This window comes from Centroberyx affinis, unplaced genomic scaffold (genome assembly GCF_046629955.1).
Source record: "Centroberyx affinis isolate AG114_WGS23_722 - 3 ecotype Tasmania unplaced genomic scaffold, CSIRO-AGI_Caff_v1 ptg003057l_1, whole genome shotgun sequence".
In the NCBI taxonomy this organism is placed as follows: Eukaryota; Metazoa; Chordata; class Actinopteri; order Beryciformes; family Berycidae; genus Centroberyx; species Centroberyx affinis.
The window spans coordinates 58,112-76,171 of NW_027281144.1; the positions used below are offsets into that span (position 1 = coordinate 58,112).

General features: G+C 41.8%; 1 protein-coding gene across 1 annotated transcript; it reads right to left on the reverse strand.

Annotated features, from left to right (window-relative positions):
* Window positions 1–1,143: 1,143 nt before the first annotated feature.
* On the reverse strand, window positions 1,144–6,499 carry tyr (tyrosinase). The gene is made up of 5 exons (XM_071537485.1): window positions 5,669–6,499; window positions 4,582–4,798; window positions 3,614–3,761; window positions 1,484–1,665; window positions 1,144–1,391 (listed from the first exon to the last, which is right to left on the reverse strand). Exons 1-5 carry the CDS (start codon window positions 6,497–6,499, stop codon window positions 1,144–1,146), a joined length of 1,626 nt encoding a protein of 541 aa, XP_071393586.1.
* Between the last annotated feature and the right edge of the window lie 11,561 nt (window positions 6,500–18,060).

The window sequence follows — 18,060 nt, forward strand, 5'->3', positions numbered from 1 at the left end:
TACAAATCCTACATTGTAGTTTTTCACCACAGCTTTTTCAGAACAATCCTGATCTTGAAATTATATCTGGAATAGCAATTTTTGTGCTTAATTAATTCTAGAAATCTTGAAATAATGTGTCTTTCCTTAGGGAGAAACAGAGGGAATCGGGGAGTGGAGGGTTTTGCTCCAACACTGGTTTATTCAGCACGAGGCAGCAGATTATGTGATTCTGTTTGAACCTGAGACAGCGCCGACTGGAACAGCAGGTTATGACACTACTGCCCGAACAGACCTGGCCTGGACTCAAACAGACTAAAACACTTCCCTTCCCTTGTCACTTTTCCTTGAGCAAAAGTCATTTCAGTTGAGCTTTATTGTACTGAACTTGTGTCATTTTAACTCACTTCAGTAAACTTACAGGGGAAGACACTGAGAGTGATGCTCTTATTTACAGGTCTATCCCATAAACATATAATTAAATAATAAATTACATAAAATACAGTTGTGTTCCAGATCAATGAGAAAAGTAAAGGAAAAGTTGCCAAGGAAGGGAAAAGGTCACATTCAGTCAGCTGATCCAAACAGCCCTTCTGTCACTGTGCAGAGTGGCTCATATCATGTGAATATGATTAAAGCCCATGGTGAGCTATTGGATCTGTGTAGTGTATATTTGAACATGTGCTGTAGTGTATTAATGAATACACAATGGTCCTGAATGTCTGTTGCATTCAGGACCATTGGATTTATTGGATTTGATCTGGATGTATTGTTTGATCTAAATTGTGTTGGAATGTCTTTACGAAATGTGTGTGTGTGTGTGTGTGTGTGTGTGTGTGTGTGTGTGCTCACGCATATGTGCGACTGATTGTTTGCGTGTACTTGCATATAAGTGTCAGGTACACATGGTTGTGTGTGTATGTATACACTGAATGTACAAAATATTAGGGATGTCTTCCTGATATATCTCAAAGCTTAAAAATCCTCCTCTAACTTGGCTGCTTCTCTTTATCTCCATCTCGTCCTTTGTGATTGGTAGAGATTTAATAAGAGAAATCAATAAGGGATAATGGCTTTTACCTGGATTCACCTCATCAGTGCACTTCATGAAAAGAGTAAGAGTCCCTGATATTTTGTTCCTTCATGTGTATGCATCTGTGTATGTTACAGTGTGGTCTGATACGAAGCCGACCCTTCCTCTGAGCTGCTCTGCAACAGTGGCTGTCTCTCTCCGTAACTCGACGCCCTCTTCCTCCTCTGGTTGCGTTTCCGCCTCCTTATCAGAGCAACGACCAGCGCAGCGACGACGGCGGCGAGCAGCGCCCCGAGGATCCCGGCCCCCAGGAGCCACTGCCAGATCTGCTGGGCTTGCTGCAGGTAGGGCGTCAGGAACTCCTGGACAAACCTCTGGCCTGGGGTGGAGACAGAGAGGATGAGCTGTTTTGATATATGAAGAAAAAGTTAAAGAACACCTCATTTACTGGATGTGTCTTTTTGTACTGACCGGGGTCCAACAGATAGGCATATTCGTATCCCAGAGCCTTGTCGGAGAGGAAGTAGTCTCCGTTTCTATAGAGAGGCAGGAAGGGCACCATGTAGTAGCCGTCGTTGTGGCCAATGGGAGCATTGGCACGTGGGTAGTGGGTCCGGGTTGGCTGGTGGGCCCGCAGCCAGCGCTCAAAGATGCTGGAGAAGAAGAGAGTGGGGGGAAAGATGGAGGGAAGGCGATGGATAGGTGGGAGAGAGGGAGAGAAGGAGTAAGAAGAGAGGAGGAGAATGAAGGAGGAGGAGAATAGGGAAGGTGGAAAGGAGAGAGAGAAGGAGAAGGATGAGATGGAAAAGTGGAGCGAGAGAAGGAGGGAGCAGGAAAAGACAGGGATGGAGGAAGGGGGAAAGGAAGAACGGAGGGAGGTTGATGAAAAAGATGGAAAAGGAAGGGAGGTAAAGATGAGAGGAAGGAATGCAGGGAGCGAGGAGGAAGACAAGGAAAGAGAGAAAGAGGGAGGAGAAAGAGAAAAGGAGAATAAATAAGCTGTCCACCATACATCAGAGATGCAGTTGCATATAAATATTAAAGATTTTAAACATTAAAGGACAATATTAATTAGGGAAAAGGGATTACTAGAAAGAAAGGGGAGGAAAAATAAAATTGATAAATTCTAAATGAATTCATATGAAGATGAAATGTAACAGTCAGTTTTGCAGATGTGTTGTTTTTGTCTGCCAATAGAAATGTAGTGAATGTCTAATAATTAAAAAAACACAGGTCCTCCAGCTTGTATTTTGTGTGTCTGCTTTTTAGAAACATTTGGCCGTAAAATCAATTTGTAATTATTACTAAATATCTAGAGGCTGATCTCACAAATTGCCTGAAACTTGGAAAGGTTGGGAGAAACATTTTGTCTTGGCATCTCTATGAACAGCTATTTATTTCACTGAAAATCTTATTTTAATTTCACTGATACCCAAAGGCAGCATTGGTTTTGCTAAATATCCACAAGCTTATCTCTGTCTCTCCTTTCCTGGGAGGAGAGGGGTATTGCTCCTGCAGGGAGGGATTGAATAGACAGATAAAACAGAGGAATGGCTTTGGCATTTACACAGCAACTTGCCAGGTTGAGTATGAGAGACCATTACTGGTAATTGTCTCACTTATTCTTGCTCTTTGTCTCCCTCCCCCATTGTCGCTGTTTCTCTCTTTTTCCCTGTCTATCTCACTATTCCCATACTCTCTCTCTCTGACTGTCTTCTGCTGCCTGCCTCTCTTACTGTCTTTTATCTCTCTTTCTTCTCTCTCTTTTCCCTCCCTCCCCCTTCTCTTAGTTTCTGTCACTGCCTCCCGCCCTCTTTCTCATTTCCTAATCATGCATTTTTGTTGAATGCTACAAATGAGTTTGGCCTTTAGAATGGCAAAATATTTGGTTAATTTCTGTCATTCTGCCAATTTGGCTTGAGTAAATGTGTGTAAAGCATTTTATAACAATATTGTGCGTATGTATCAGTTTGTGTTAGGATTCATATGTGCTACGTGAATCTTTTTTTTTTTTTTCTTTTTTTTTTATTGCGTGAGTAAGGGTCTGAATACAATACATTTAACATTTCAACATGTTACATAATCATCATTTCTTCAAGAAATCAAATTTCATGATTTGACCATGATTTGAGTTGCTCATTCACAAGTATCATACAGTCACATACGGTTGTCATCACAGGTAATATAGCATCCCCACCACACAAACATATATACACTTATCACACATACACACACACATGCACACACAAACACAAACACACACACCAAAACAGAACATAATAAAAACGAAAACAGGGTTCCTTAAAATTTATAGATGCTGGGTGATTGTGATTTTGCGGCTCCTCTCAATCTACAGAGCTTTGTAAATTGAGCTCCATATCTTGTGAAATTGTTTCTCATTGTTGTTGTCCTCCGACATTGTCCTTTGAATACTCAAGTAATATTTCATTAATGTTTTCCATTTTTGAAGTGTAGGTGCTTCTTTATTTTTCCAGTTTTGCAATATGTGAATCATATTTGTATGTGAGTGCTTCAGTATGTGTTTTGTGTGTGTGTGTGTGTGTGTGTGTGTGTGTCCGGCGTATGTGTGTGTTACTGTACCTGTCTATGAAGGCGTGGTGCAACAGGAAGATAGGGTCGTTGGCTGAGCCCTGCACTGAGGACATGGAGCCATTCATAAAGACATGCAAGGCGTTGTGCATGGTGCTCTGGCCTGCCACTGCCATACCTGTCTCCGGACTGGCAAAACCTGCAGGAGGGAGGGAGAGAGGAGAGAGGTATGAGGGAGAGAGAAAGAAGGAGAGAAAGAAAGAGTGACAGGGATTGAGGTGTAGAGAGAGAGAGATGGGAAGAGAAAAGGGTGAGAGGGAAAAGGGAGAAAATGTGCATATACTCCCTGTGTTTAAATCCTTCTCTCAATCAGGAACAAACTTTTGAAATAACTCAACCAAGAGGGCTGAAGTCTGACGAATTTGATACGCAAACCAATGTGGATAACATTTGGCTCGCAGGAATTTGCAATATTACAGTATCATTATCATTATGTCATTTTGTCATGATTGTTTGTTAAATTGCCCATCATCATTGCCTCAACACGTTGAGGCAATGATGATGTCAATGATGTCATAACTGTCATAACTTTACATAAGGAAAAGGGACTGACTGATGTTGTCAAGTGAAAACAATGAAAGTATTCAGTTACACATGAGCGATTAAAAGAGGCGATAATTTAATTGGACATATATTTTGAGTGTTTTGTGAGTGAAAATATTTCTGCTTGTGTTTATTTCTGCATGTGTTGGTTTATGTGTCATATATGTGTATGTCTGTATAAGTGTTTGTTTCTGTCTTTGCATGTGCATCTGTCTATGTACATGTGTATCTGTGTGTGTGTGTGTGTGTGTGTGTGTGTGTGTCTGTGTACACACATGCACATACACATACACACACTAGCAATACTATATAGACAAAAAGTGTGTGTTAAAATGTAAGGAAATAAGGTCCTCAAGTATAGTAATACAAATGTGTGTGTGCGTGTTCTTGCATGGATCTGTGTGCAGCACCGCTACCTTCCAGGACGTTTCTGAAGCTCAGGTTGGCGAAGCGGTCCATGGTCCCGGTCTCGTACTCGGTGAGACCCACTGTAAAATCCACATCGGCCGTCGTGGGGAGTCGTCTCACGCGGCCTCGATCGTGGTTGCCGGGGTTACGTAACAGTGGACCCTCTCCGGTAGCGTTACACAATGCCTCTCGACTGTTGTACTCCTCTGGTTGGGTGCAGATCACCTACACACACACACACACACACACACACACACACACACACACACACACACACACACACACACACACACACACACACATTGTGAGCTACTATGGTTAAAGAGCCTATAGAGTCTTTTAAAGACGTATCAACAGGCTTTCATACAGGCTTTCATATGGCTGTGTTCCATTACAGTGGGTGAGGGACTGAAATTAATAGTAGAGGGAAGCGCTAGTAAGCGTAAAATGGAAATGAAGTGCAACACTGTTAATGTTTTTTTTTTTTTTTTAAACCTATACAACAGACAATGTATCTATAATGTAATGTATTTGTACCATATATCATGACGTACAGAGGCAGATGTGAATTGTTTTTTTGTTTTTTTTTGAGTGTACGCATGGGTACATGTGTCATTTGTTTTAGTGAAGACAAATAGGATGATGTTAAAACCCAGTAGCAGAAAGTGAATGGTGGGTGAAGCGTGGAAAAGGACTAGAAGATTTCTGGCAGATTCCTCAATCTAATTAAGAACATAGTTGCTGTCTTAGCTAATTTTTCTGGGATGTGGAGAAGAAAGCCTCTGAAGTAGGATTTTCACCCTGATCTTGTTAATTTATGTGGGCTGGATCAATTAAGGATAAATCGTGACAAATTTGGTTGTGTGTTTCCACCCTATCTCTCAGCTTTTTGGATTAGCAGGTTAAAGCAGCTTTAGGACTGCAGACCTGCAGAATGAAGTGGGAATATACAAGTGTTTTTGTTGGAGAAAGGGATTTTTTCAATTTCTAAAGAATGGAAAAGGGAGATTTGCTCATACATAGACATGTATGCACACACACGCACACATACACATAAACACACACACATACAGACAAATACACAAGTTTTCTTGCCTTCCATGAAGAGAAGACCGAAGCAGGGCTGATGAGGTTGGGATTGAAGGGGCTGCGTCCGCCCATCAGAGCATCAGTGCACACATCACAGGCCTGTGCGTCCCTCCAATCCCAGTATGGGATGGTGAAGTTAAAATCTCCCGTCAACTTCCTTATCTCGTTCTCCCAGTGAAGCAGGTAGACGCGGTGCCACGGCAGGAAGGCTGCAGACTCGTGGGCAAAGTCAATGTCTGTCCATACATTCCCCGACCCGCCCAGGAAGGCGTCCCGGGACACATAGTAGTGCATCCAGACAAACAGGTCATAGGCGCTGATGTCGGAGAACATGGGGTTCTCACCGTTTTCACCCATTTCAGCCCGTGTTGCTGTGGAGATGACATAGTCACGACTGATGGTGTTCTTGGCCAGGTTAAGGTAGGAGATGAATTTCTGTTGCTCGGCGACTGACAGTGTCATGATGTTCCGGCGCACTGATTCCCGGTACTCAGCGCAGCCTGGACCCCAGTAGCCAAACCGGCATTCACCACAGTTGAAGCCGCCATAGTTTCCGGCGCAGCGGCACGTCCGGTTGAAGAAAGCCAAGGGCCAGCGCTCTCTGTCATCGATTCCGCTGTGTGGATACTGGGGCCCATGGGGCTCATCTGAGACCACCACCTCGGTGCAGAAACCACGGCCTGACAGGGCACCGCAGGCTGAGCCGTCCACATCCCACACCGGACAACACTCTTTGGTCCGTAGCCCCTCGGAGTTGGCACATGGTCGGGGGAATTGGCATACACAAGACCCGAGGAGCTGCAGCAGCAGAGTTACAGACACACACAGGCTCCTCATGATGAAAAGTCACCACAGTGAGAGCCTCGCCAATCTCAGTGGGAAAATAAACTTCTGTTGAAATGATGAATGGCTGATAGCTGATTAACTAACTCACTGATTGTCTCAGGAACTGAGAAAACTACTAATCCTCTCCCTGTGCCTTCTACACAGCAGACCCTGATGCCTTCTCAGACAATGCAGCTTACACGAGCGAGTTAGACTCAGCAAAACAACACAGCAGAGTTCAACATGAGATTCACTGCACAGAAGTTAGTTCCAATTGTAGAAGCAGAGAAATAGAGGAGTGCACATCCAACCAGCTATGGTCAAGAGCTGGGTGCTGCAGTAGACTTGAAGAACAAACACAAAAAATAACTCGACACTGTACCTGTGTAATTGCTTTATCCACAAGCTACTACTTACTACCTTGTCTTATTTACAGTTTGTAGGTTTCAAGTGCTGTTAATAGTCAGTGTCCTCAATGCTAATACCCCACTATGCTACCATCTAACCCACTAACACGTCCCTCCACACACTCGCTCTCACACACAGCCAGCATCCCAAAGACTCTCCTGCTCTCTGTCTGCACTCGCTGAGCGGTTTAGGGGCAGTCCTCTGACAAAGTGTGTGATCTCATTGTGATCTCACGCACTCAGTGAGACATACACACACACATACACAAACACGTGCACTCACACACCATCACATGCTCAGGATAATATTCCTGATTCCGCTTTCATTTTGTCTCGAGACCAGCTGACCTCTGCTCTGCTACACTTCAGGCAGAAATGTTTTTGTGTGTGTGTGTGTGTGTGTGTGTGTGTGTGTATAAGTGTGTGTTTGAGTGTGTGCACTACACCACCCCCCTCCTCATGGCAAAGCTTGGCCTGGAATGTGTGCATGATCAAGTGTTGTGTGTTTCAGAGAGAGACAGAGACAGAGGGAGTTTAAAATTGATATCTCACAGTATATTAACAGTATATCTAAATCAAGTCTTCAATCATGTGCCATTGTGACCCGAGAGCACACTACAAAGTTGAATACCAACACAGCTGATGAGCACAGCTCCAACCAGAGACAGTTGAATTAATCAGTGAATACAGCTGCTGTAGTGTCTCGGTCTGAAAACCCTCAGGCTCTTGGGCCACACATGGTTGAAGACCACTGATCTTATATAAATTAGTCTCTTGTATCTTTAAAATAATATTTCACTCTGATTTAATCTTTTTGATAGTACCTCATTCACGTCTAGAATGACAACCATAAAGATCACTATAAGTTATCTACAACAATAACTATATCCAAAACGATAACTATAACTATATTTTTGGTTCAATGGTTCAATTTGGTTCAATTTTTTTGGATGCAGAGACAACAATAAAAAAAATTGGTAACGCTTTATTTTACAGCCCGTTAATTATGGTGTAACTAGTTTGTAATTATGGGGTACTAATAAAATAACAATGCTGTAGTTGCAGGGTAACAAAACAAGAAGTCCGGGAATTAAGGGGTAACAATTTTGTAATTATGAGAGATTTATAAGTAATTACTGCATACTTAAAAAATAATTACAGGGTACAACAGCTTAATTAGGGGGGACTAAACAAATGTTATCAATGCTTAAAGGTTCATTCACTGGAAAAGCCCATTGTAAAGTGCTACCCATGTTTCTATTAACTGCATGGGTTGATGCACAGGTTGTTCTGGAAAAAAGAAATTCTGTATCTAAATACAAATTCCAAATATTCAGTTATGTGTATTTAATCATGTGTGGTTTATAAACCATGTATGAAGTGGGACATCTCTGTCATCAAAGTTTGGGGCCTGAGCTTCATCTCATGAATCATAATGCAGCTGGACAGAATGCAGCAGAGTTAATAGAATTTAGAATGTCAGTGTCATAAAGGAGCGATTATCCATAACACAGACTCAGACACACAGTTTCATCTCTGATCGGTGTTCACCTGCAAACTGAGAAAGAAAACTCACTTTGCATTCATTTGGAGAAACATCAACAATATCTGCCTTTTAGATAGGAAACCATGGAGAGTGATTTCCATCTTGGTAGGCCACACGTATTTATACTTTTATTATTCATCAGGAAAAGATTAGTACAGAGGATTTTGCTGAACAGACAAACAAGAGACAGACTAGGTCAGGGTAGACTAGTTGTTTGTGCTGAAGGATTTGCATCTGTGTCCAGTTTGATTTACATTGTAAATTCACATTTGTTATTGAAACAAAACTATGATGAAAGGCATAAGATGAAGCTATGATGAAGCATGTTGACCTTGAATGAAGCTACATCAGGTGGCCTCATGGTTATTTGATTATTAAGATGTTGCCATTGCATTTCTTTCAGCATCCATGCAAATGGTCACTCACTCAATGTCCTTAAAGGAATAGTTCACCCAAAAATGAAAATTCAGTCATTATCTACCCCCATGCTGATGGAAAGTCAGGTGAAGTTTCTTAGTCCACAAAACAGCCCTGGAGCTTCACAGCAAAACAGCGTTGCAGCATTCTCCTAAACTCGCTGCTTCCGGAATACATATGCACCACTCCCATTCAGACTTTTTCCAGACCCTTGATCATCGTAAACAGCCAAATTGCATGATGACAAAGGCACCACAGAACATGTTGCTCACTAATGTGCAAGAGGAATGATTTTCAGACTAACGGAATAAAATGAAAACAACTATATCACTAAAGGGCAGCCATTCACTGACTAGCTGACTAGTTCATAGATCCTCACGGGGAAGTGACAGCCAGAACTACAACATGAAACATGGCCCTAACATTTTGATATTTCACAATAAATGACATTTTAGAACACCAGTGCTGTCTGTGGATACTGAGGTTTCAAAAAACATCAGTCATGGTGCCATATCAGGCAATGTACTGTATAAACAAAACAGACATGCTGACGAACCTTTGCTATGCTAATAGACCATAGCATAGGAACTTCAAAAATAAAACTTCAAAATATAGCCTAGCTGTAGCTTATGTTCACAGCTGAGATTGTGTAAGTCTGTGTACTTTGAGAATGAACAGAAAAAAATTCTCGAATCACATGCTTTGGCTTTCTGTGGTGGGATTGCCTTTTTATTAGGTCGGATTAAAGACTGGAAGTTGAGAGTTGACAGTTATTGTTTCAGACAATATTTACAGCAAATGAGTAGAAGTGAGTGAAATAGCTTCTAAAAGTGGATAGGACAAGCTAGATAAATAATGTTTTGGAAACTGTATAAATTCCTCCATCAATTGACACAGTGGTCAATTTGTTAAAAAAAAGCTATACACACATGGGACAATTTGTTAAAAACCTACAAGGATAGTGGAGAGGAAGAGTTCTCTTAATCTTTCTCTTCTATAAGGAGGATGCATGCTATAATTTGTGTTGACTAAGGGGAGGACACCTCCGCCTTCCCACACACCAGCTCACCGTTGTCAAGAGTAATTGAGTGTGTCCACATTATAGACTTGATTTAGGGGCATTACATGTAGTACATGCTGACGTGTTAAAACTCCATTTCACACCACATAAATGAAAAGGACACAGAAAAATCCCTCTGATTTTACTCCATCACAGAAACATGGGTAACTAGAAGGGCACACGGAGAGCGCAGACCTCCGCCAAGGTTCGTGCTATTATTGCTTGTACGTGAGTCGGATCCGGATCCGCTTCAAAATTTAATGGGTTCTTCCTTGGCCCATGCTACACCCTTCCACAAAGTTTCATGAAAATCAGGCCAGTAGTTTTTCCGTAATCCTGCTAACAAACAAACAAATGGCAGAAAACGATCAGATGCACATTGACAGATGCACATACAAAGAGAGAAACAAACACAAATACAGACATAGACACATATACACACATGACACATATAAACCAACACACGCAGAAACAAACACAAGTTGAACGATAGAATAAACCATGATTGATGGCTCTACACTCAAAGCAGCATTTGATGTCACTGCAGGTTTTAAAATGTTGAAGATAAAATTCAAAACTTTCATCTTCGTCAGAACAAAAGCTACACCTTTGTACGTTTTTTGGTCACTGGGGCTGTCCCATGTGGTCAAAAAAGTTGAGCAGCAGGGGCTCCTGGGACTCCAGGACTGCTGTTCTGCTGAGCCTGACCTCTGACCTCCCTGTCATGTGGACAAGAAGAAGTGTGGACAAGAGAATTTCCCTATGGGGATCAATGAGGTATCACAGTATAACAGTACAAGAGTGTACCTTTTTTTCTGACAGTGTACTACAGAATGTGTGCTGCTTTCTGTGCCTTAACAACTACATTTGATATTCTGAATACTTTTATGTCCCACCATTATGTCATCATGGTGACCTCATTAGCATAACTGGTTAGTTTAACATATAATGGTGATTATGGCGTGACATTAGGCAGCTGAAGGGCCTCTTGTACTTTGTGTTTTTGTATTGTTTTGTATGGCTGAGAAGTTCCCCTACCCATGTCACATTTAATGGGATGAGGGTAAGGTTTTAGTTTGGAGCTATAGCTAATTATGAGCAACTTCACTTATAAATTAAATTAAATTTTTATGAATGCCATACCTAATCACTTAAAGGGAAATAATTACATACATTTAAATTTGTAAAGCAATTTTTAAAATAATGTTGCAAAATGCAATGAGATTTTTTTATATGTATTTATTACAATTTAAGACTACAAGAAGGCTTTGACAGAGTATCCTGATCTTTACCCAAGCTCTCTATCATTTATCCTTCCATCTCAGCAACAGCGTGACTGATCACAAGCACACAACAATGAATGGGGAGAATGCACAGTACGTGGAAACTACAAGGGAGAGAGAGAGAGAGAGTTTCATCATGTGCTGTAGTGCCTTAGGTTTCCTAGACTATAGTACAGTCGGGTTCTCCATGGAGGAGAGTCATTTGCGCAAACCTCGGGATCATAAGCCGGTCACATGCTACTGTAGCCAGGCACGGGGTGCAGCTTATCCCACTGCAGGAAGGCAGTGGAGCGCACAGGAATGACCATCACAGGATAAACCGAGTCCACAGGACTCCTGAGGGAGAGAGAGAGAGAGGGGGGGGGGAGAGAGAGAGAGAGAGAGAGAGAGAGAGAGAGACTGTTGTGACTTTTGATAGTCATATGATGGATTGTCAACCCAACACACACACACACACACACACACACACACACGCACAATGCTTTGGCAATATTGTTCTAAACTTTCATGCCAATAAAGCCAATTGAATTGAATTGGGAGAGAATGTGTGTGTGTGTGTGTGTGTGAGAGAGGGAGAGAGAGAGATGGATCAATAGGCCAAATTAAGCTGAACTTTTTCTCTAATTACTTTAGTATTATGTAGCCTCCATTGTTTGTGTACCTAATTTATTTTCTGAACTCTTGGTTTCTGCAGATGTTTAACTGTTCCAAAAACGTTCAACTTCAAGCTGTGCATCCCACTAACTCCTCCTGAATATTTCAACAAACACAACAATTTCCAACAATGAAGCCATAGAGGCCTTCTCGTGAATGTCTCCAACGAAACACAAGAGGGCAGTATAACCCATTCATAGCATAAAACACCTGTTTTGCCCGCAGGACACCACAGGGCGAGTTGCCTATCACAGCATGGTTATTGCATGCAATTAGAATAGGTTTCCTCATCAGTTGTAATAAGGAAGGGGAGGAGGGAGAGTCTTAATGGTCTGAAACACTGTTGTTGTCTGTTACTGCTGTTTGACTGTGCTTTGTTGGTTTTGTCATTTAAGCAGGCTTTACACATTAAAAAAACACTACCCTGCTCCCTGCACAGATGAAGGATAAATCTGCCTGATTTCCACTACAGAGGAAAGCCAAAATTTGCATTGTTATGCCCAAGGAGATGATTTGTCTCTTAGCTGTAGCTTCAAATGAGCAAACTGTGCTTTTTGGGCCAGTGTTGAAAACATGTTGAGTCGAACCTGGTCTTATATTGGACATTCACTACCAGGGGGCTCACAGGTCAGAAGAAGGGTTGTTCGTAGGTGTTCACCATTAAACTGTGTTTGTGTGTGTGTGTGTGTGTGTGTGTGTGTATGTATGCGTGTGTGTGGTGTACTTCATTGATCTGGCTGACATGATTTGGCATGAAGGCTCCAGAATCACAGAAAGGGTCAGAGGGTATGAACTCTGACCTCTGACCTAATGCTCCACCCTTCATCTATGTTAGAGAGTGAGACAGACAGATAGATAGATCAGTCTTGTCTATTTTATATGGAAATGCCCTAAATTTTCAATGAGATTGTGCAAATTTTGTGATTTCTTGGCTGTAGGACTATATTAATATTTCATATAATGATGTAGCATCCAACAGTTTGTGTTCTGTCCCTCTAATAGAGCAGCAGGGTGTCCTGGTGGTTTGACACACTGTGACAGCCTGTCATCCCATGCTGAAAGTTAAGAAAGACACTGAACCTCCATCTGCTCCAGCGCAGTCTTCCTGCTCATCTTCTGAAGGAATTTGCTGTACATTGCATATTGTGTTTCAGTGGGAACGCAAAATAACGAGTTCCAACACTGCAAATAATGCCCATCTCTATCTTCACTTCTTCACATCTTCACTTGATTCCAGTGAAGTTAGTAGAATGATCTGCTCTACCTCAAGATGTCGCATGAAAAATCTAGACGTTAATGACATTATTTCACCCAACTGGGAAATATAAGATATTAAAACTGAGTAAGAAATGTGTTAAGATGTGTTAAAATGCACATACTTGTAAATGTAAGTTCTCTTGAAAAGGGTTAGAGAGTCTAAATGTTACTTCTGATGACAATGACATCAGCACAAACATCCAAATCGTTCCCCAGCCACTGTAGCAAAATTGTTTTCCAGTACAGAAAACTTCTGTTTGCCAAATGTGCTTGTTGATATCAAGCTGATTAGGCTAATTAGGATTAGATTACCAGAGAGTTAATGTTCCTTATTACATGTCCCAAGATATTTGCTTAGTTTAGATTTTTATAGTTTTATTTATACAGGAAAAAGCACAAATATGTGGCTCAGTGAAATGAGAATCAGATTACATGAGAGTAAACGTTTCATAACTGACGTCCTAATTTCTCTGTTGGCATTTGTGGTTGTAGTTTTTTCTCTATTTGTCCTACTTAGAGTGAGAATATCACAGACAAGTGACAACCCTGTAAATCAGCTATGTGTCTATGGCAACCGTGGGTATCCAATGTTATTCTGAAATGCCGTTGAATAATTGATTTGCAGACTGTGACACTGATTCTGTTGTGTTTGTGATTTGCGGAGGAGTGTGTGTGTAAAGAAAATTTTAGCATATAGATATATAGGCTATGTACGTGCTGCTCAGTTTTCAGCTGCACACATGTACATATATGTATACACACTCTAAACACAGATACACACACACACACACACACACACACACACACACACTCGAGCACAGAGTGCAGGTGTGTTTCATAGGGTGTCCTTGTTGTAGCTATTGTTACTGTGTGTCACTACACTCATATTTCCATCTGTGTATGCGCTGCACTCCACTGAAGCCTACACACTCTGTTGACAATGCTAGTTGGATATTAAGCACAAACAGTGTGACTGGATACCTTTGACGTATCAAACCTTCCAATGCAATTCCCTGTGATCCTGCTCACTCTGCTCTATTACATGTCATGGATTCTGCTCAACTCAATCTAAATTAATTCACTTATTGATCCAAATTTGGATCAATCAAATGTCAAGTATCCCTGTTAGTGATTAATGAGAGGAATCTGGTGTGTGTGTGTGTGTGTGTGTATGTGTGTGTGAAGGTTTGACTGTCATCAGAGGGGACAAACAGAGCTTAGCTGATCCATTGGCAGCTTGTTAATTTTCCGTTTTACTACAACAGCTGTGAATGGTTACCATGGAGATCATTCTGGCATTTCTTCTGGCCCAAACAGCTCTATTTAGAAATCATGGATAAGATGTGATGTGACAGGAGACAGAAACTTCCTGTGCATTGGAGTGTGGGTATGCAGCGTGTGTGTGTGTGTGTGTGTGTGTGTGTGTGTGTGTGAGAGAGTGAAGAAGAAATGCCTGGAAATGTGTGTGTTTAAGGATGCATTTAATATGACGAGGGAGCCACACCAATATACTAGAGAACCAGCACTTGGAACGCGTATACCTGACGTCTGATCAAGACCTGTAAAATCTGACCAAACCTCCAAGATTAAGAATTTACATAGACTTGCACATGTAGAGTAGGTGCAGTGTTGGCCTAATGTCCTTCATTTTCGTGTGACATTCACATAGCCTTATCTTAGCGTGTAATGGATGCCTGCACTACACTTACGCCACACTAGATTTATTTTGTACACATTCATGTGTGAGAGAATGTCGTCCCATTGTTATCTCCTTACGAACGTCTGCATGTGTAACCTGTGTTAAAAAAATACCCAAACCCAGGCAAGGTCCCGCATGAAACAAGAGAAGACAAGTGCCATAATAAAAGTTACTAAGAAGAAAACTTTCAATGTGGTGAGATCAGTGCTTAATTTGTAAATGATGAGGTCCCGGAACACCAAGTGGTCTGTGTTCCCGCGAGTCGGTGTGGAGGGAAAACAAGCGCATTGGAGGCACGGTGGTGCTCAGTGCAGCCATATAGCTTACTGTAGACCTAACAGCCTAAACATTACTAAATGACCGACTATATGACCTTAGAGCTCCGACTACTGGGGACCTATAACAATATTTGATTATTGTATAGGCTACATAATGCTCATTTTTACAAACCTGCCCTTCAAGTAGTAGACTAAAGATATAACTGCACTGTGCACAACATATAAATGCCCACATAGGCTACTATGAGACATCCTAATCATACATAAAGGAAACTACAATGGCTTCAACCATTTACCAGAGAAATTCTGGTTTGAGTAGTTACGCATCAATATTCAATACAAATACTTTCATAGGATATCGATTTTGAATGTAGGAAACAATGTCAGCGAATAAAACGTGTCGTGGTGCAGCTAGAAGTAGCCTAGACCTAAATGTGCACACTCAGCTGGACCGCGCTGGTTTTTAAATGCCCACAGTGATGTCAACCAATTCTCATGTTATTAGCCTACCAATTATTTCTGGACACTCAACATAACATGCGCAATTGCCTGCATATTTAACTGTGGGACTTACACGTCCGCACTCCAAAAAAATTCTGTTTCACAGTCATCTATGCAAATATGAATTTCAATTGTCCCAGCAGAGACCTAATAGATTACAGAATATGCTAACATGTTTACAAACAAAAACCTTGCTTACCTTGTCTAATTTTCCAAAATACTCCACACAGCGGACATATGGACAGCAAATTCAACTTTTAGCCATGACGCTGTCTGAAGTTTACCATAACACACTCTGCAGAGCAGCTCACTCATGTGTGATGTGATTACTATGCGCTTGTTGTTACTTTCTCATTGGGTAATCACCTGTCTTCATATGGAAATGAGACAGGTTTTTGGAAGGGAGGGGAAAGGAAAGAAGAGTCAACTATTGGGAGTATTACATGGCAGACAAAAAAACAAAAACGTTTCATGCCACCAGGTGCCGGGTACCGGAATGCAGGTAGTCCAAAACCACGAAGTGTCGGATCCTGTTCCGGCAGGATCCGGCACAACTTAAGCACTGGGTGAGATCCTTTGAGATCCGTGTGTCATGTGAAGCGTTGAAGATCCTTGCGTTCCGGTTATTGGTTCTCTTGGTTTCAGGCTGAAATCCCACGCTATAGCATGTATTTTGTGTGTGTGTGTGTGTGCGTGTGTGTGTGTGTGTGTGTGTGGGTGTACACTCAACCTGCAATGCTCTTTCTTTTAAGAGCCATGGCACACTTTGATGACACTCAAAAACACAACAACACACTGAGTTGTTGGTGTGATGGCAATCAAAAAGCCTTGAATGACTGAATAAATAGTGAAATTGGTCAGACTTGTGTAATCCAATGGATTGTTAAGTGTGTGAAGTGTAGATGTGATGTAATTACTCTCCAGAGCTGCTCATCACTCATGGCTGTTTCGCGAGGTTTCGAGCCATCCTGCGTTTTCTCATAAAATCATAACAGTTTGATTTTCACCAGAACAAAATCTGCATGATCTTCTAGTGTGAAATGGTGTAAACATTTTATGACCAGCACTGTGAAAAATTGAGAGTGATTGAGAAAGGTTGTTTGTTAGTAAATGTACTACACACCTGTTAGTCTTTTTACAGTCTTCTAAGGTCCAGAAAGTTTTATTGCTCTCTATCTGAAGTCTGAGGAGGAGGCCACTTAAGCCACCTGAACACACTTTATTTTTTGTCAACACATACACACACACACACACACACACACACACACACATATATGAGGAACTTGAGCTCGAGAGAGAGAGAGACAGAGAGAGAGAGATAGAGAGAGAGAAGGGGTTAAATTGTGAGTATAGGAGACTGTTTATGTTGCGTGTACTTGTGTGTTTGTGTGTGTTAATTTGCTCATGTCAAAACAAGATCATACAAGCTGGACAGAGAGAGAGAGAGCGAGAGAGAGAGGTCAGGGTTAGTAAGGCTATCACTGCATCAGCTAAAGCTGTGAGCATCAAACCTGTGCGTGTGTGAGAGAGAAACAGGGTGTGTGAATTCGTGCAGTTGTGTGTGTATGTGTGTGTGTGTGTGTGTGTACTCTTTTAATGGTCTACTAATCCCAAATGCATTTGGCTGGCAAATTAATCCAAGCCTTGTCATGGCCAAGCTTTAAAACCCCTTCTATCTCATACTCCTCTCTCTCTCTCTCTCTCTCTCTCTCTCTCTCTCTCTCTCTCTCTCTCTCTCTCGGGCTATTCTCTATCAGTATCCATCTCCAGATGGTATCTTGGAGGTAGGTGTGATATTGAGAGAGAGAGAGAGAGAGAGTGAGAGTGAGAGAGAGAGAGAGAGAGAGAGGGAGGATGGATGACCTGTGACGCGCACGGAGCCTCCTTATTGGAGCGCTGTGGCGCGGCGGAGAGAGAGGAGAGGAGGAGAGGGGGTTCATTTGTTGCCATGGTGAAAAAGTGGATTAACCACCGCCAGCATGATGCCCTGATGGACGCGTGAGGGATGTTGTGTTTCTCCAAAAACATTCACCTGTCCTGCAAACAAAGGTATGTGACTGCAACTTCCCTTCTTTATCAGCCGTGGGCGGATCCGTTCAAATTAGAATAGGATAATAAATAAATAAATTTCCTCAGATTTTACCAAAAGACATTTAAGTTCGCAGACGGGCTGCATCTAAAAGTGACAGCAAGGGCGACGCCACCTCAGATAACCTGTCTTTTTCGTCTCATAGGCCTACTTAGGAGAACATCAACCGTAGGCTAACGAACAATCACTTTAATATCCCCATAATATTCCTATGGGGACTTGCAGTGTGTCTGTGATATTTCTTAAAATTAATAGGAATGGGATTCTTGGTGTAGCCTATTCGCTGTCATAAAAGTCACATTTCCTTCCCATCCAACACATTCCTTTCTTTTTCCCAACTGGCAGATGGAGTGGCGAACTGAAAGCATTGAGAAAGAGAGAG